This window comes from Lutra lutra, chromosome 10 (assembly GCF_902655055.1).
Source record: "Lutra lutra chromosome 10, mLutLut1.2, whole genome shotgun sequence".
Lineage (NCBI taxonomy): Eukaryota > Metazoa > Chordata > Mammalia > Carnivora > Mustelidae > Lutra > Lutra lutra.
The window spans coordinates 7286976-7306594 of record NC_062287.1 but is presented as its reverse complement, the minus strand read 5'-3'; the positions used below and the strand labels follow the sequence as shown (position 1 = coordinate 7306594).

At 43.5% G+C, this 19619-nt stretch overlaps 1 protein-coding gene across 1 annotated transcript in view; it reads left to right on the top strand.

Annotated features, from left to right (window-relative positions):
- Positions 1–19396, top strand: part of RDX (radixin) — a 93557-nt gene extending 74161 nt beyond the window's left edge. The window contains exons 15-16 of the mRNA XM_047690440.1: positions 15699–15796; positions 18850–19396. Coding sequence (XP_047546396.1) covers positions 15699–15765 — 67 coding nt within the window. The 3' untranslated portion in view covers positions 15766–15796; positions 18850–19396. The remainder of the gene's footprint in view (positions 1–15698; positions 15797–18849) is intronic.
- Positions 19397–19619: the final 223 nt, after the last annotated feature.

Genomic DNA, 19619 nt, shown 5'->3' with positions numbered 1-19619 from the left:
CCATGCTTAAAGAAAATTGTTCCAAAAAAAAAAAAAAAAAAAACAAAAAAACTAGAGGGTGCTGGGTGGCTCAGTTGGTTAAGCTACTGCCTCCCCGACTCAGGTCACGATCCTGGAGTCCCAGGATCTAGTCCCTCATCAGGCTTCCAGCTCAGTGGGGAGTCTGCTTCTCCCTCTGACCCTCCCCCATCTCATGTGTGCTCTCTCTCTCTCTCTCTCTCATTCTCTCTCTCTCAAATAAATAAAATCTTTAAAAAAAAAACTAGGAAAGTAGGTATTAAATTGCAAGTGTTTTTAGGAAAACTAAATGAAACTGTATTTCATTGGCTTCCAGTGGTAGCTTATCATGTGTTGAAGTTGCCGAATTCTAAATTCTAAGCGTACTCTGCACTTTAGGTGCTGTTTAGCTACTGTGGCTAAAGCTGTATTTTAAAACGTTAAATCACTAGAATTTAAAAAAAAAAAAGTGATCTCTGAAACATGGAACAAGTCAATACCTAGACTAGGATAGCACTCAAAAAAGCCTTCTTTCTCCATCCACTGATTTCCAGCTCCTCCCAGAGGTCACTGTTGTTTCCACCCGTACCTCCTGTTGGAGGTGACCTGTATCCAAGCGTGTGTGTCACACGGACTTACTGTGGCTCATGTTCACCCGAGCCTTCTGGACGCATGGTTGTGCACTTCTCACTGCACAGTGTATTTTGGAAATCATCACCTATCGTCCAAAAGTCCTGTAGCATTTCATTGTACAGCTGCTCCATCACTGCTGGGGGACATTCTTGTTTTTACCAACCCTTTGCTGTGGTAAGCAATATTGTCGCCTATTCTTGCACAAATACTGCTTGTGTTTTATTCCGAGAAATTGCGTTACAGTCTAGGGCATGAGGTAAGTCGACACAATATCTTTTGTGTATTTTAGGTATTCCAAAATTATACGAGATTATGTTTTATTTAAATGTGGGTATACTTTGGACATTTAACAAGTTTAAATAGTAATATGTGCTTATGGAAGCACCTTTAATAGGAAAATAGACATTTCTCCTCTCTCTTAATTGAATTTCTATGTATTAGGTTTACTTCAAAGGTAGGTGACCCAGCTATAATGGTTTTAACATTTCACTTTTGGGGGTTCAAGCGAGAAAGATCTGCCAATAACTAAAACTTCTCTGACTTCTTCAAATTCTGTAGTCAGAAAATGTTACTTAAAAAACACTCAGTAGGGGGCGCCTGGGTGGCTCAGTGGGTTAAGCCGCTGCCTTCGGCTCAGGTCATGATCCCAGGTCCTGGGTTCGAGCCCCACGTCGGGCTTTCTGCTCGGCGGGGAGCCTGCTTCCTCCTCCTCTCTCTCTGCCTGCCTCTCTGCCTACCTGTAATCTCTCTCTGTCAAATAAATAAATAAAATCTTTAAAAAAAAAAAAAACAGTAGGGTAGGGTTTTCTAAATGTATGTTGGTGGCTTTTTGGTTCTTGATTTCCTTTGATTGCCACCATATCCTCAGGGGTTTGAGTCTGCTTTTGCCTGCTTCTGTTAAAACAGCAATGACAAACTCAGGTCCTTGTAAAACACTTAGTGATCTAAGGTACTTTATGAGGACACCAAACGATAATAGAAAAAGTATTACAAAGCAATTTGATTCTGCGATTTTTTTTTTCCAGTTTTAAGAACGTAGGTCAACTTAGTGGTTTTTTGAACCTGTTCAAAAACACTTCTAAGCTACAGTGTTGGTGCGTCTTCTCTTAATTCAGTGTGCTTAATGTTGTCTTTCTGAAATTAAGAAAATGTACTTTGATTTCAGAACTTTCTTTTTAGATCAAATATTGCTCTTGTGCCTTTAAACTTTGACCTAGTTCTTAAATGATTTTCTTGGGCCACAAATAATTGGGAGTGGGGCATGCAGCCTAGATGTTCAAAAGTGCTAATGATATTTCATGTTAATGAGATAGAAGAAACTTGACCTTCATGGCTTGTGGTCTCCCTTTCTCCCCCTTTTTCCAGGAGACTCACACTGAATTTTAGGCTGATTTCTCGGGAAGGCCCAGAAGTCCATAGTGGTCACCATTTTCCATGGCTCTTCCTGCTACACTCTGCTTGCTCCTGCCTCTGTCCTTTTCCCAGTCAGTGGAGGGCAAGTCCATTCTTTCAGTGAATCAGGCCCAAACCTTGACCGTATCTATTACTCTTCTTTTTTTCTCACACCCGCATCCAACCCAACCACAAACCTGTTGGCCCAACCTTCAAAGTGCATAATGTGTCCAGAATATGACCATTCTGTGCATCCTCCCCAGCTGGCCCCCGATTCCTACTCCAGGGTTGCGTGGGTTGTTGCTAGAGCCTTCTGATGGGTAATCTTGATTCCTATCTTGCTAGTCTACAGTTTCTTTTTAAGACAGCAGCCTTAAAAGGCAAGTCAGATCCTACCACTTCTGCTCAAAATTCTCGGGGCTTTCCATCTCAGAGTAAAAGCCGTAATCTTCTCAGTGGCGTCCAGAGCCCAAGATCTGGTCCCTTGTTGCTTTTGGACCTCATTGATTTCCTCTGCTCATAAATTGAAGTCTACTGGCTGCCTTCTTAATCTTCTTAATCTTTAAACTACCTCAGGGCTCTTATTACCTCAGCTTGATATGCCTCCCCCCCCACATATTTATTTAATTCACTTCCAGGTGATCTCCAGGATTTTTGCTTAAATGCCCCCTCACTGTGGCCTTCCCTTACCACTTTATTTAAAATTGCACCTTTCCCAGTATTTCCTACACACGTCTTTCCATTATCTTTCTCTATAGCACTTACCATCTAGCGTACTATATGTTTATGTTTGTATGTGGATCGTGCTCAACTTATATGGGGTTACATCTGATAAGCCTTTTGTAAGTTGAAAATACCCTAAGTGGAAAATGTATTTAATACACCTAACTTGCCCAACATCCTAGCTTCCCCGGGCTGACCTCAGACAGGCTCAGAACTCTTACAGGAGCCTGCAGTCGGGCAAAATTGTGTAACACAAAGCCTACGTGATAGTCCAGTGTTGACTCATGTAATTGGCTGAATGCTACAAAGGCAGAGACAGAATAGTTGGGTACAGAACAGTCGTCAGTGTATGGGTTGGTGACCTTCGGGATGGTGTGGCTGACGGGGAGGTCTGGTGCTGCATATCACTAGCCTACAGAACTCACATTTTCACAAAGTCTGGTTTCTGCTGAATGTGTAGCATTTTCACATCACTAAAATGCAGCATTTATTGCCAGCCTTCTCCCACGGAACTTGAGCTCCCCGAAGGCAGGCATGTGGTGCAGCACTCTGGCCCCCGGGCCCAGAGCCGTGACCGGCATGGGCCAGTGCTCTGTGTGGCTGCTGAGTGAACAGGGCACAGTGTGGGAGCTCCGGAGGAAAGGCCCTCATCCTGCCGGAGGGCTCCGGGCAAGAGACCATCCCTGAGCCAAGTCGTTAAGAATCGGGTTATTCCTAATCAGGGGGGACAAAGACAGGAAGACTCTCCGGACAGAAGGAACTCCCTACACAAATACACGAAGGCACAATAGGAGTGAGTGTGGTGGAATTGTCTGTTTACAGTCGAGAAGCACGAAGTTCGAGATTCGGAAAGTGGTGCCGGGCAACCTAGAAAATCATGAGGGGAAGCAGTCCCGTGTATGCCCCTGATGTTTCTTTTTGGACAGCTGCAGTTTGGAACGCGGATGGAATGTCCAGTGAAATCTGCCAAGGTGGCGTGTAAGGAGAGAGACCGTGTTTCGTACAGAACCTGGATGAGAGTAAGGCATTCACACGCCGAAGCAGGAAGAGGGGGGATGGCCCCCAGGAGAGCGCCACACAGCCCCTCCACGACAGGGATGTGTGTGGCTGCTGGTGTCCTAGGAAAAAACGTCTGTTGCAGCATTTCAAGTGGACACTGGTTTTGCAACAGGAAAGTAATTGAAAAGAGGACTTGCCCTGCAGTTAGAGTTGTTTTCTTTTTTCACTTACCGGTACAGTGTCTTCTGGAACTTATTCCCACAAACTTCTGCATATGCAGGAAAATGCTCTTCCTGGCAGTGTCCTCCGTCACCTCCAGACATCTGACGCTGACACCGATAAGGACCCCACCTGACACCCCTGCTCAAGTCCATGAGATGATGTCTGGCAAATGAACGTCTGTCTCCATGTCTACCTTCTGGGGATGCTCCGTGTGGCACTTGAATGATTGAACCTACATTAAATGTTTGTTAAATACTTGAAGAAGCTTGCGGATTCACAGATACTTTCAAAAATTCATAGTCTAGAGAAGGAAACAGAAGAGTTAAGAAACAGTGTGACAAAGAGACAAGTAAACAAGAGAACACGTACAAATATCTGGGCGGCAGCCAGCCTGCTGGGGACGTCTGCAAGCCTGTGGAGGCTGTGGAGATCGCCAGCAGTTACCTCAGGAACAAGCACCATTCCCCAACCCCCTCCCGCTTCCTTTTAAGGCTGAAGGAACACCTCAGTGGATGTCCGGTGGTGGTCTCAATGCTCTCTGCACAGGAAAGTCCCACCTTCCAAATCATTTCTAATGCTAGAGCTAGGGGTGTTAGCTGTGGGCAGAGGCTGAAGTCCGGGACCAAAGCCAGCTCTAGAACCCAGTAGGGGGCACTGCTGAGTAGTGGTAGGACTGCCCTGGGGTGTGGATTAGAAAAGTCCACTTCGAACTTGGGCTAATTCTAGAGACCTCAGGATTTTGTGTATGTTCTGGAGCTGCTAAGGAACTTCTGGTGGGAGGAGTCCTTGCATTTATTCACCCAGATATTTTAGTACCTACTACCAAAAAGTTACAGTGTACATATCGGTCATTGAGAATGTAAGAGTCAGTAAGACCAGATCCTTATCCTAACAGACTTATTTCCTATAGAAATACAGGAAACACAGGCTGAGTAATTAAAAGTTTGTGAATTAGACTGAATTGTGAAATTGCCAGTATCCAACCATCTTTGACCTATAAAAGTGCAAATTTCTATCAACACTATGAAAAAAACCAAGCGACTGTGTTGGGGAAAATATGAGGATAACTGGGGTTAGGAAAGTCAGAAAAAGCCTCTATAGGAGGTGGCATGTAAGTTGCCCCCTGAAAGAAGAGAAGGCCAGCTTCTCCCTTTTATTTACATCGGGGTGGCAAATGCCAACATGGGAGGGATCAGAGCAGTGCCCTGGGCCTTGTGGGGCTGGTGCGTCACCAGAAATGTGCTCTAAGGAGCCCCGCTGCGTCTCAGATGCAGGAGGCCCACTGTTGCTGTACTTTCTGGTTTTCCAAGATAAGCCAGAAAACAGCTTTTTAAAAAAGAACATTCAAAGAATAATGCTTGAGATAATTAAGTTAAAATATAATTTTTATGTGAAATTTCCTAAGTTTTACATGTCAGCTATCAAAAATTTCAGAAAAAAATTTTTTAAAAGATTTTATTTTATTTGAGAGAGCAAGAGCAAGGACTAGCTGGGCGCAGAGGGAAAAGCAGACTCCTTGCTGAGCAGGGAGCCCGATGTGGGGCTCCATCCCAGGACGCTGGGATCATGACCTGAGTGGAGGCCGACGCTTAACCCACTGAGCACCCAAGTGCCCCTAGAAAATGTTTTGTAAACCAAACAGTGTATCTGTTTGCCAAAAGTGGCCCACTGGACACCAATTTCCAATCCTTGTTTTAAAGCATTCCAGATAGAGGGAACAGCCTGTGTGAAGACAAGAGGCAAGAAAGGGCTTGACTTGTTGGAGGGCAGTCTATGTCCAGAGCTCAGTGAGCCCAGAGGAGAGTATTGTGTGAGATGAAGCTGGAGAGGAGCCCGGGCACAAGTGCAGGTGTAAATTCAGGGTGCACACAACTCAACCAGCATGTACCCTGGGGCCACACAGGGTCACATCTGCCTGGAGGAAAGGAGACTTTCCCTCATGCACACAAAGATGTCCTAAATGTCCCAGGTGTCCTTGAAGGTAGGTGCGTGACTCCATTGCACAGTCGAGTCAGCTGCCTAAACGCAACCGCACTTGCCATGGTCTGCATTTGTGTCTGGTTTTCTTTGGAGGTCCCGATCCTTGTAACTACAAAACACCAAGGCAGGGAGGTTTATGTGACACTGCCCCTTGGTGGATATTCTTGTCTGCATGGCTCAAAGAGGATGTGTCCATTAATTTAAAGGCCAAAGAATAGTGCTTTAAATGTGAAGTTGAATACAGAGAAACAGTGACCTAAAGATCAAACCCCACAAAGTTGAAGACCAGACTTATTTATTCAGCTGTTCCATGTGGGCTACTAGCACCAACCTGCCAAGAGTTTGGTGCTCCCATTTTCAAGATAAGGTGAATATCACTTAAAGCTGAACTACATGTTTTACTCTTGTGGGGGTGAGAAAGCATCCTTTTCTTTGTATTGAGTGTTAAAGCCTTGGAAATCAAAAGAAGGATCTGTCTGTACTCAAGGGACCTCAGACATTCAGAGACAAGTGAATCAGAGAAGTGAAGATGAATGTGGATAGAATAGGCTTCAGCCACACACTGGGCGTTGAATAAAAGTTTCAGGATCCCAGTGAGCAGGTCCTGAGTGATAAGAGCTGAACTCAGCCTGGAAGACATTCAAGAGGTTGGGGATCAGAGGGAAGAAGGCTCTTGCCGGGAGAGTCGTCCGAGGAAGAGGGGAAGGTGGCTGCGGTGGAAAGCCTGAGAAATGCACGCTATGGGCAGCATTCAAGACAGGCTTACAGGCAAAGTTCGCCACCTGAGTGAAGGTCTGCCGGACAGGGTTCTAAAGTAGCTTTCAGAATGGGGCGTGAGAGAGTGTTTCATTAAAATTTACCAGTCACTTCTTTGTCACTTATTAGAATATTTGAAGAGAGGAAGGAGCATCATTAGTAACAATTTTCAGATGCTCAATGTGGGTTATTTGATGTACTTTATAGATAAAAGTGGATCTGATTTAAATTTCCTTATGATTCTTTGAGCTGCTAGATTTTTGCCTGCAGAATTAAAAATGAAAATTGCATTTTTAAAAGAAATCACTGTGATTGCCTATATTTTGTTTTCAGATTGGTAGATTCTAGTTATCAAATAAAAGTAGAAGTTGGCAAACTCTGTACAGGTCCAGATACTAAACAGTCTTGACTTTATGTGCCAAATAGTTCTTTTCTTTTCTTATTTTTTTTAGATATTTTTTATTTATTTGACAGAGAGATCACAAGTAGGCAGAGAGAGAGGGGGAAACAGGCTCCCTGCTGAGCAGAGAGCCTGATGCAGGGCTCAATCCCAGGACTCTGGGATCATGACCTGAGCTGAAGGCAGAGGCTTTAACCCACTGAGCCACCCAGGTGCCCCTATTTTTTTTTTTTAAGATTTTATTCATTTGTCAGGGGGAGAGAGAGAAAGAGCACAAGGAGGGGGAGGGGCAGGCAGAGGGGAAAGGAGAAGCAGACCCTCCACTGAGCAAGGAGCCCCATGAGGACTTGATCTCAGGACCCTGAGATCATGACCTGAGCCAAAGGCAGACACTGAGCCATGTGAGCCACCCAGCCAAATAGTTTCTATCAGTGACACATCTCTGCTATTGTGTAAAGGTGCTATATATAGGCATGTGTAAATGAATGAGCAAGGCTGCCTTTGGAAAAAACTTTATGTATGGCATGCCTAGGTGGTGTAGTCTGTTGAGCTTAAAACTGTTGATTTCCTTGAGGTCATGACCACAGGGTCCTGAGATTGAGCTCCTATGGGGCTCTGTGCTCAGCGTGGAGTCTGCTTGTCCCTCTCCCTCCCCATCTACCCCTCCCCCTGCATGTATGCACTCTCTCTCCCTCTCTCCCTCAAATAAATAAAAATCTTTTTTTAAGAAAGAACTTTATGTATGGACACTGTAATCTGAATTCATTTAATTTTTATGTATTGTGAAATATTCTTTTGATTTAAAAAATGTGTGTTAAAATCATGGTTTCTTCCAAAATGGGGGTGGGCGGAGGGCTGAATTGGGCCCATGAGCCATGGTTTGATGACCCCTGAAATGAAAGGATTTGAAAATCAGTCATGTTCTCCAAAGGCCCGTGGTATGGTTTTCCTGGCTGTCTAGAATTTTGTTTGATCACAGAGAGGTCTTATTTTGCTAGAGTGAAAAGGGTTTTGTTGTTTTTGTTTTTTACACATTTGAAAAACTTTCAGCAGTGGCTCTCACTAGCATACATCTCACCTGGAGTGTTTGTTTAAAATGCTGATTGCAGGCTCCTCCCCACCCAATTTTTTGAGTCAGTGAGTCCACATGGGGCCCAGGAACTTGCATTTTTAGCAGGTGAGGCTGATGCTGCTGTGCTGGGACCATTCATGAGAAGAACTGACTTCGGGGCTGAGAACATCCAACACTGGGAATAACGTGGTTGCTTTTATTCAGTGTCCTTAGAGTAACTATTGACTTTTCTACCTAGATGGTTTCTGTGAGACCTTCAAAACTGGAATGGTTTAACAGAGATGATTGATGAGGTGCCTGTGTGGCTCAGTCAGTTAAGCGTCTGCTTTTGGCTCAGGTCATGATCTCAGGGTCCTGGGATCAAGCCCCATATTAAGCTCCCTGCTTAGCGGGGAGCCTGCTTCTCCCTCTCCCTCTGCTGCTTCCTCTGCTTGTGCTCTCTCTCTCTCTCTGTGTCAAATTAATAAAGTCTTTAAAATATATATATATGTGTGTGTGTGTGTGTATATACAAATCTATAACTTCCCTATCTGTTGGTACCAAATCTATAACTTCCCTATCTGTTGTAGTATTTTTCCTTTATTGATCTCTGACTTTTTTGAACACTTAAAAACTAGAGAATGTTTTATCCCAGTGTTAGGGAAAGAAATGTGCCTAGGAGAAATACACACACACACACACACACACACACATACACACACACGTATATGTTTATATGTGTGTGTGCATGTGTATATTCTCATATATATTATTAAAGTATTAACACATGTTTCTTTTATAATATTATACAGTTGACCCCTGTACTACATGGGGGCTCAGGGTGTCCACGCACTGCTCAGCTGAAAATCCATGTGTAACTTCTGACTCCTCCAAACTTAACTAAGAGTCAACTGTTGAGTGGAAGCCTTACCAAAAACCGTCATTTAACACATATTTTATATGTTATGTATATTATATACTGTGTTCTTGCAGTAAAATCAGCTAGAAAGAAGAAACATCATAAGGAAAATACATTTACAATACTAGACTATAAAAAAACTCCTCCTGTAAGTAGACCTGCACAGTTCAAACCCCTGTTGTTCAAGGGTCTGTGTATATATAAAATAGATACTCATGTGTCGGGTTTTGTTTTTTGTTTTTTTAGGTGGGGGAGGGACCGAAGGAGAAAGAGGGAATCTTTTTTTTTTTTTTAAGATTTTTATTTATTTGACAGAGAGAGAGATCACCAGTAGGCAAAGAGAGAGGAGGAAGCAGGCTCCCTGCCTAGCAGAGAGCCCGATGCGGGACTCAATCCCAGGACCCTGAGATCATGACCCGAGCTGAAGGCAGAGGCTTAACCCAATGAGCCACCCAGGCAGCCCGGAGAGAGGGAATCTTAAACAGACTCCGCACCCAGTGCAGAGCCTGATGCAGGGCTTCATCTCACCACCCTGAGATCGTGACCTGAGCCGAAATCAAGAGTCAAATGCTTAACGGATTGAGCCTCCTAGGTGCCCCTCATATATCAGTTGTAAAAATAGTACATTGCCAGTAACTTTGACATTCTGTAGCCCTTCTCTTATCACATCAGCCTTGCCGGTTTTACACTGTTTGTATCCACAAGCGATGTGATGTCTGGTTTATGTGATGCCTAGGTTTGCGTGAATACAGGCTTCATGTAGTTTCACCACACGGACAAACACATCCATTTGGATGACTGTAGCCATGGCTCATTGGCACTGTGTGATTGTGTTTACTTTATGAATGTACTGCCATTTATCCATTCCCCTGATGAGGGACATCTGTTCTGTTTCTAGTATTTTTTATTTTCAAACAGTACAGCCATATTTTTGTATATATATATATATCTTGTGAATGTGAGCCTGAGACCTAGGCAGGGGAATTATTCAGTTACAGGGTACACCCATTTTCAACTTGACTCTGTAGCCATTTAAATTATTTTTTAAAGTAAAGATACATTCACATCTTTAATACATGTGATAGTACTAGAATTTTTTAAAATTATTTTTATTAACATACAATGTATTATTTACCCCAGGGGGTACAGGTCTGTGAATTGTCAAGCTTACACACTTCACAGCACTCACCATAGCACATACCCTCCCCAACGTCCATAACCCAACCACCCTCTCCACACATGCTCCCCAGCAACCCTCAGTTTGTTTTGTGAGATTAAGAGTCTCTTACATGGTTTGTCTCTGTCCAGATCCCATCTTGTTTCATTTTTTCCCTCCCTAACCCCCAAATGCCTCACTCTGCCGCTCAAATTCCTCATATCAGGGAGATCGTATGATAATTGTCTTTCTCTGATTGACTTATTTCGCTAAGCATAATACCTTCTAGTTCCACCCACGTGGTTGCAAATGGCAAGATTTCATTTCTTTTGATGGCTGCATAGTATCCATTGTATATATACACCACATCTTCTTTATCCATTCATCTGTAGATGGACATTTAGGTTCTTTCCATAGTTTGGCTATTGTAGACATTGCTGCTATAAACATTCAGGTGCACGTGCCCCTTCGGGTCACTATGTTTGTATCTTTAGGGTAGTAGTGCAATTGCGGGGTCATAGGTAGCTGTATTTTCAACTTTTTGAGGAACCTCCATACTGTTTTCCAGAGTGGCTGTACCAGCTTGCATTCCCACCAACAGTGTAGAAGGGTTCCCCTTTCTCCACATCTTAACCAACATCTGTCGTTTCTTGACTTGTTAATTTTAGCCATTCTGACCAGTATGAGGTGGTATCTCTCTGTGGTTTTGATTTGTATTTTCCTGATGCCGAGTGATGTTTGGCACTTTTTCATGTGCCTGTTGGCCATCTGGATGTCTTCTTTGCAGAAATGTCTGTTCATGTCTTCTGCCCATTTCTTGATTGGATTATTTGTTCTTTGGGTGTTAAGTTGGATAAGTTCTTTCTAGATTTTGGATACTAGCCCTTTATCTGTTATGTCCTTTGTGAATATCTTCTCCCATTCTGTCTGTTGTCTTTTGGTTTTGTTGACTGTTTCCTTTGCTGTGCAAAAGCTTTTGATCTTGATGAAATCCCAATAGTTTATTTTTGCCCTTGCTTCCCTTGCCTTTGGCGATGTGTCTAGGAAGAAGTCTGAGCGGCTGAGGTCAAAGAAGTTGCTGCCTGTGTTCTCCTCAAGGATTTTGATGGATTCCTGTCTCACACTGAGGTCTTTCATCCATTTGGAGTCTATTTTTGTGTGTGGTATAAGTAAATGGTCCAGTTTCATTCTTCTGCATGCAGCTGTCCAATTTTCCCAACCCCATTTGTTGAAGAGACTCTCTTTTTTCCATTGGACATTCCTTCCTGCTTTGTCGAAGATGAGTTGACCATAGAGTTGAGGGTCTATTTCTGGGCTCTCTATTCTGTTCCATTGATCTATGTGTCTGTTTTTGTGCCAGTACCATGCTGTCTTGGTGATGACAGCTTTGTAATAGAGCATGAAGTGTGGAATTGTGATGCCACCAACTTTGGCTTTCTTTTTTAACATTCCTCTGGCTATTCGGGGTCTTTTCTGGTTGTATATAAATTTTAGGATTACTTGTTGTATTTATTTGAAAAAAAAAAAAAAAAGGATGGTATTTTGATAGGGATTGCATTAAATGTGTAAATTGCTTTAGGTAGCATAGACATTTCCACAATATTTGTTCTTCCAATCCATGAGCATGGAATGCTTTTCCATTTCATTGTGTCTTCTCAATTTCTTTCATGAATACTTCATAGTTTTTAAACTTGTGCCCATTTGATGGGTTTAAAATGGTATCATAATGTGTTTATAATTTGCATGTTCTTGATTACTAATATAATTGAGAGGGTTTTTTTCTCATATTTATGGGCCTTTCACGTCTCCTCTTCCTTGAAATGACCTTTTTTTTTTTATGCTTGTTTTCTATTACCTTCTTGATCTTGGTCTAATTGCTTCAAAGAATTTCTTTATATTTTGGTTATTAATCGGTTGACAAATGTTTTACAGTTATCTCCTTCCAAGTTGTAACTCATCTTTTCACTTTTTTATGATGTTTTGTTCAATAAAATTTTAAATTTTAGTGTAGCTTATGTTACAAATCTTTTTTCTTACGATTTTCTGGCAGGTTTTTTTTGGTGTGTGTATCTTGTTTAAGAAATTCTTCCTTTGAGGTCATGAAGGTATTCTGCATTTTTTTCTAAAAGTTTTGAGTTTTTAAATTTCCTCTAAATGTTTGGTTATTTTTACACTTGGGTCTTTAGTCCAGCTAGAAATAACTTTTTGTATGGTATGAAGTATGGATTCATTTTTTTTTTTTCTAGCTAGATGACCAGTTGTCTTAATGCTTGGACAGTCCATTCCTCTCCCACTGACGCATCACCACTTCTTCCCTACATCAAGGATACATACATACAGTCTGTGTTCTGTTCCAGGGGTCAATACCATTCTTAATTTTAGCCTTAGCTTTATAACAAGTCATACTATCCTGTAAAGCTTTCTTTTTTTCTCTACCTTGTTTTAATAATAAACTCCTGACTAGTTTTGGGCCTTTGTTCTACTACATAAATTTTACTGTATTTTAAGTCGTATCTACACACCATATGGAGCTGGAACTAACAACCCTGAGATCCAGAATCACATGCTCTACCAAGCCAGCCAGACACCCCTTGTACCACATTAATTTTAGAAATCATTTAAATTGGGAGCACCTGGGTGGCGAGTTTGGTTAAGTGTCCAACTCTTGGTTTCTGCTCAGGTCCTGATCCCAGGTCGTGAGTTAGAGCCCTGCCTTAGGCTCAGTGCTAAGCACAGAGTCTGCTTAAGACTCTCCCTCCCTCTCCTTCTGCCGCTCCCTACTGAGCACTCTCTCTGTCCCTAAAATAAATAAATTTTAAATTAAAAAAAATTTAAATTATATGGGGGGAAAACCTTTTGTCTAGAAATGTATTAATAATAATTGATATTAATTAGATTAATTCAGGGAGAAGTTATTAAGATATTAAATATTCTTAGGAACTTGTTCTAGTTCTTCTTGTCTCTAGTTCTCCATTTATTGATATCTTCCTTAATGCCTTTCAGCAAAGTGTACATTTTTGCCCTCAGATCCTACATATCTTTTGGATTTATTACTAAGCACATTCATTTTTACCATCTTCTAAAAGTTACATTTTAAAACTATTTGTGGGTGGTATACAGAAATAAAATGGATTTTTGTTTGCTGTCCCTATATTCAGGAACTTTGCTTAGTTCTTATTGTTTCTAAAAATTTGTGAAGTTTTGGGGGCTTTCTATAGAAATGGCCACCTGCCAATAATGTCAGTTCTCAATCTGTCTTCTCAATCCCTATAATGTGGATTTCTTAGTCTTATCTTACTGAGCTGACTTGACTGAAATTTTCAGTACAATGTTGTACATAAGTGGCATCTCATTTCTGATTTAAGAGGAATGCTAACATTTCTAACATTTGCTGCTACGGGTTTGCTCTAGAGTTTTAGCTCATGCTTTTTATTGGGTTAATGAAACTTCCTTTTATATACATATGCCTATTTTGCTAGAGTGTCTTTTTTAATATCGCTGCCCCTCCATAGGTATCGACAACCCCTCCCTTCCCCTTCAAGGGTTGCGGTTTCTACCAAGTTCTTTTTAAGCTAATGGTGCCACCTGGTGGCATTCTTTGAAATTTCTGGCTTTGATTATCTTCCTGTATCTTTCAGGGAAATACATGGATATAGTTTCTTCTGTTAACATTGACACCCGTCATTTAATTCTGTTTTCTTCCTTGTCCTTTATATTTCTCCCATTTGCTCCCCCATCATCCTTTTCACTGGTTCTTCCATACTTCAATATACTCATGCAAATCATTTTTTCCTTCCTTAGTTTTCTTCTTTTATGAGTGTAAATCTACCTCACTTATGGTTACTCATGGTAAAAGTGACTGGTGACTGTGCTGGTGACTAAGGGGAAAAAAATGCAGCACATACTTTTTAAGGAAATCTGATCCAATGATGTTCCAGCTCTGCTAACCCTCGAAGTCCTTGAAAATACTCAAGGTCCCCTTTAAAAACATTCTCAAATTTCAAGTACTACTTAATCATTTAATTGATTTTGCCCAGTTTAACATCAAGTATTACAGAAAAATTTTAAGATTTTTAAAACTGTTGGTAAGTTTCATTGTTTCTCTGTCCCTTTACTGCCGGCTTTGACAAATTTGGGGTTTCTTTTTTTTTTAAGATTTTATTTATTTTATTTGACAGACAGAGATCACAACTAGGCAGAGAGAGAGAGAGGAGGAAGCAGACTCCTTGCTGAGCAGAGAGCCCGATGTGGGGCTCGATCCCAGAACCCTGGGATCATGACCTGAGCCAAAGGCAGAGGCTTTAACCCATTAAGCCACCCAGGCACCTAACAAATTTGGGGTTTCTACTGTATTTTACTGCAAAGCCTCAGTTTTTCATGGGTTAAACTGCCCGGAAACTGCACTACGGTTGATCTCCCCGGGAAACAGCCCCCCACAGATGCCCTGTGGGCACATAACTGATCAGTAAGGCAGAGACAGCCACTACCTGCATTTCCAGCTGCTTAAACCACAGCCTAGAAACTACTGTCCTCGGCATTCTCCCCAGTCAGGGACCTCACGCATGGATAAGCTTGGCTGGGTCAGTGGTTTCATTGTAGAGTTCATTGTGATCTCATTTTTGGTGTCTCTGAGGGCTACCCCTGAGCATGGCAGGTGAGACAGACCTGGGACAGTAGAGCTGACACTGACCTCTTTAGCCACTGGAGGGCCCTGTGGCTGGGGCGGAGGTGGTTTTTACTATTCCTTGGTCTTAACCCAGCCCAGGCTTTGAGCAGGCAGGTGTAGCCTGTTGAGAATTTGCTTAATCAAAGGAACAGGGCCCCCGGAGGGCTCACTACTTAAGCGACGGACTCTTGGTTTCGGCTCAGGTCATGATCTCAGGGTCGAGAGATTGGAGTCCAGCTCGGGCTCTGTGCTTAGCATGGAGTCCACTTGGGACTTTCCCTCTCCCCCTCCCATCTGCTCTCTTTCTCTCAAATAAATAAATCTTAAAAAAAAAAAAAGACAGCAACTATTGATTTCAAAGGAAGTACCACCAAGTGTTTTGGGCCTATAAATAGTTGGTGCCCAAAGGACATTTTAAGAGTACCTAGATGAATCAGGAGAGAGCCTTCAGTGTTATTCTAATACTTAACAAAACTTTGGTGTGTATGACTTTGAGATCCAGCAGTATTGGTGCAAAACCAACTCGTTTGCGTGCGGTTGCAAAAACTGTTAGAATTCTAGCATCCGTCTGAAGGGGAGATGTCAGGTTACTCTCATTTCCACATTGTCATGGTGCAGATTCAAGACTGGATTAGGGGAAAAAAAAAAGTTAAAATTTGAGAAGATCGCTTTGGCTGGTTGGCTGCCCCATTGGCCCTCCCGGATCCAGGGTGATGAGGGCGCTCCTGTCATTCTGTGCCGTCTGACTTCCTTCTGTGTTCTTCTGCTGAGTGCTTCCTAACCCCTTGATGTCTCTTTTGAAAGGTGGGGACCCAAACTGTATGCATTGTTCCAGATGCGTTCTTGCCAAAGCAGTATAAAGCAAATGTAACGGTTAGGAAGAAGGCTCCCTCCCTCGCTAGGTAAGTACAACTGGCCACCGGGGCCAGCCCACCTTTCTGTGACACCTGCCATGCCTCTCCCCAGCCAGGATGCTGCCAGGACCCCGTAAAACCCAAACCTGTGCATCCACAGCCCAGAGCTTTTAATCTCCTGGAGTGAATTCCCAAAGGAGCCCCCCATAGCAGCCCCTACCATTACAGGTCCTAGTTCCACCCCTCCCAGTGCTTTCTCAGTTGTTTAACTCTCTTGGGCTTTCAGCCAATTGGGAACATCTTCCTCCCGTGTGGTAATTTTGATGTCAGATGAATGGGATTTTACCTGTAAACTATGTGAACTGATGGGACGTGCTACTGCAGACTGTTCTCTTTGGTGACGTGGAGTATTACAGTGCAAGTCCCCACATATGACACCACGTGGTGCTGGAAGACTTTTTGTCTTATCTTAAAAAAGTTCAGATATATTTAAAAATGAAGGGAGATATATATATATATGTGTGTGTGTGTGTGTGTGTGTACATACACACACACACACACACACACATATATATATGAGGAAATCTAGGATTGGATCATTAGCCAGGTTGGTGTTCTGCATTGATCTCAGTATGGAAATACTTTAACATCACGGACCAACGATCATGGATCAACACGATTACCTTAAAGCAGGTTATTTTGAAAAAAATTTTTTTAAAGATTTTATTTATTTATTTGACAGAGATCACAAGTACACAGAGAGGCAGGTAGAGAGAGGGGCGGGGGGAAGCAGGCTCCCCGCGGAGCAGAGAGCTCCATGCGGGGCTCGATCCCAGGACCCTGAGATCATGACCCGAGCCGAAGGCAGAGGCTTTAACCCACTGAGCCACCCAGGTGCCCTATTTTGAAATTTTTAATTTCTTTGACACAGACTGTTCTGACTCATCCCATTTCTAAGTAAAACCACAGTGATGATGTTTACCTTGTAGATATTGAATGATATATTTGAGTTCTCCCAAATTGCTGATTAATCTGCTCCAAGTTCTATAAACCTACTTCTAGCTGGATGAGAATGTGTTTGAGGTAATACTTTAAGATGTGAATAAATGTCTGTAATAACGATATTATCTTTTAGATTTTTTTTTAAAATGTGACTTTACAAAATCATATATGTTCAGCTCTGGGTGGGAATTTTTAGAAGTGATTTGCTTCTTTGGCCTTGAATTTTATTTTATTTTTATTTTTTAAATATTTTATCGATCTATTTGACAGACAGTGAGAAGAGGGAACACAAGCAGAGGGAGAGGGAGAGGCAGGCTCCTCACTGAGCAGGGAGCCCGGTGCGGGGCTCAGTCCCAGGATCCCAGGATCACGATCTGAGCCGAAGGCAGAGGCTCAACAACTGAACCACCCAGGCGCCCCTGGCCTTGAATTTTAGATTGCTTTGCAATGAGTTTAAGGTTCTGCAAGCATCTCTGACATTCCATGACATCACCAACACATTGCCGCTGCGTCAAAGGCCATGTGAAGGGCATGTGACACATCTGTCATCGTGAAAGCAGTATAGACGTCATAAAATGGGAGAGTCCTGTTTGTCCTACTGCTCGGATCCGAGCTAAAATCCATACTTCAAACCTGTTCTTAACATTCTGCACATAGCCACAAACTGCACTCTTCCCAGTTACTTGACTTTAAGACATTTCTTCCAACACAGGAATTTATGTCACTCTTTTCCATTTTGTTAGCTGATGGGTGAAAACCCCCCAGTTAAAATTTACCTGGTGTTTTGCAGTGCTTCCTCATGGGCTGTCACCTGTTAATGTTTTTGCTTTTTAGAGTGAATCCTTTGAGTGAGTTTAACTGTGTGCTCTTGTCATCAGAAGTAGGAAAAGAAAGTTTCTGCATGACTCACCAGAAAAGTCAAGATCAAATGACAGAGATTTTTGATTCATCCAGAGATGAATTTATTAAAGGATCAAAGGAGCTGGCAAGTGCCACATCCTTCAGCTAGAAATGTCACCACCAAGCTGGCGGCCTTGGAAGAACTCCGGGGCCCCTCTCTGGCTGATTACAATGCTGTTGACCCAAGAGGAAGGACAGGGACTTCCGAGTGGTTTCTGGCCCTTCTCCCACTGTCCTTAGGGTTTCTCCAGCAGAAGTCAGCCTGTGGGATTATGGTGATGAGGAATTAGAGGCACATCTATAGCCATGGACAAGTGAGAGCCAACCGAGTTCTTCAGGGATAGAGGCCCTACAGCCTCAGGTTTCAGGGATCACTTTGCCCACCATTCCCAAAGGCCTCTAGTCATCTGATGTGTTCCGACTCCCAGATTTCTTGCTCTCATCCTTCAGGCCTTGTCCTTTCCCTGATGTGCCAGGTGATTTGAGCCTCAGAGGCTGTGTTAGACCTGATCTGAAGACCCTCCCTCCCTGGCTGGATCCTGAGTGGGAAGAGGACTGAGGAGGGAAGGCATATCTGCTAGAGATGAGGGGAGCTTGTGGCTTGGGCGTGCCTGCCCCGTGGGCCACTCAGCTGGTGCAGCGGTTTATGGAACCGTGACATGAAAGGGGGTGGGTTTTTTTTTTTTTTTTAAAGATTTTATTTACTTATTTGACAGACAAGTAGGCAGAGAGGCAGGCAGAGACAGAGAGAGGAGGAAGCAGGCTCCCTGCTGAGCAGAGAGCCTGATGTGGGGCTCGATCCCAGGACCCTGGGATCATGACCTGAGCCGAAGGCAGAGGCTTTAACCCACTGAGCTACCCAGGCGCCCCAGGGGGTGGGTTTCTACCATGGTCTCAGAGCCACCTCATGGTCCTGGATCTGAGCATCGCAAGATCCCCTGTTAGATCCCCTCTGGGATCAGGACAGTAGTGGGGCTGAGTGGAGGCTCCGCAGAACCCCCTGTGTTTTGGTGCAGCCGGTATTTCCCCGCACCCCCTGAGCACTCAGTCCCCGCAGCACACTCCACGATGGCCAAGGGTTACCCACGACACGCGGGGGGACGTCTGGGGCCGTGCCCTTTTTAGCCCTAGTGTGGTCCTATTAAAGTTTTGTCTTCCTTCCTGCCTAACCTTCCTGTTGGCTGTCTGTCTTCACACAGGTCCCTGGCGTCTGACACACAGCGAGCTGTAGGATAAGGACACACCGAGGCCGGCCTGCTGTCCCGAATCCACAGCCTCAGCGGGAACCAGCCGGACAAGCCTTCCTTCCACCTGGCTGTGGTTCTCTTCACGTCTCAGTTTACTGTTGGTTTCCCCTTTCTTGGCTATTCTGTCTCCGTCCAAACCCTTCCTGATTGCCTTTCCTAGGGACAGACCTTAGAACGGTGGGCCAGGACTTGGGGCTTTATGGCCCTGCTCTCTGGGGCCCCAAGCCCGCAGCCCCTGCCCCCCGTCTTCAAGGCACCAAGAGATGCCTGAAGGCATTAGCTTCTGAGAACCCACTTTCTTTCTGCATGACTAGCTTGTGAGGAGGGATGTAGGGAGAGAATTTCCAAGAATTTTCCACTTTTTCAAAAAACGTATGTGACTTATTTTTGGCTTTGAACTGAGAGCAAACTTTGTGGCATACAGCTCTGTGTACTTGTGCTCCTCTGTGGGATCCAGAAAACTCCATGCAGCACCCCCTTTCCTGTCTGGGCTGTTTGTATAATTGTATATACATGTAGCAATAAATACGTTCTAACATCAGCCTGGGGCATTCCTTTCCACTTGGCTCCGCATCCCCACAGAAGGCCCCGGGTCCGGTTCTCGGCCTTGCTGATCTCACCAAGCGTTAGGTGTGGAGTAAGCCGGTGTTTGGAGAAAGAGGCTTGAGGGTCCTGGTGGCAGAGCTGGGATGGGAAGCGGTGTTATGTCACTAAGGGGCACC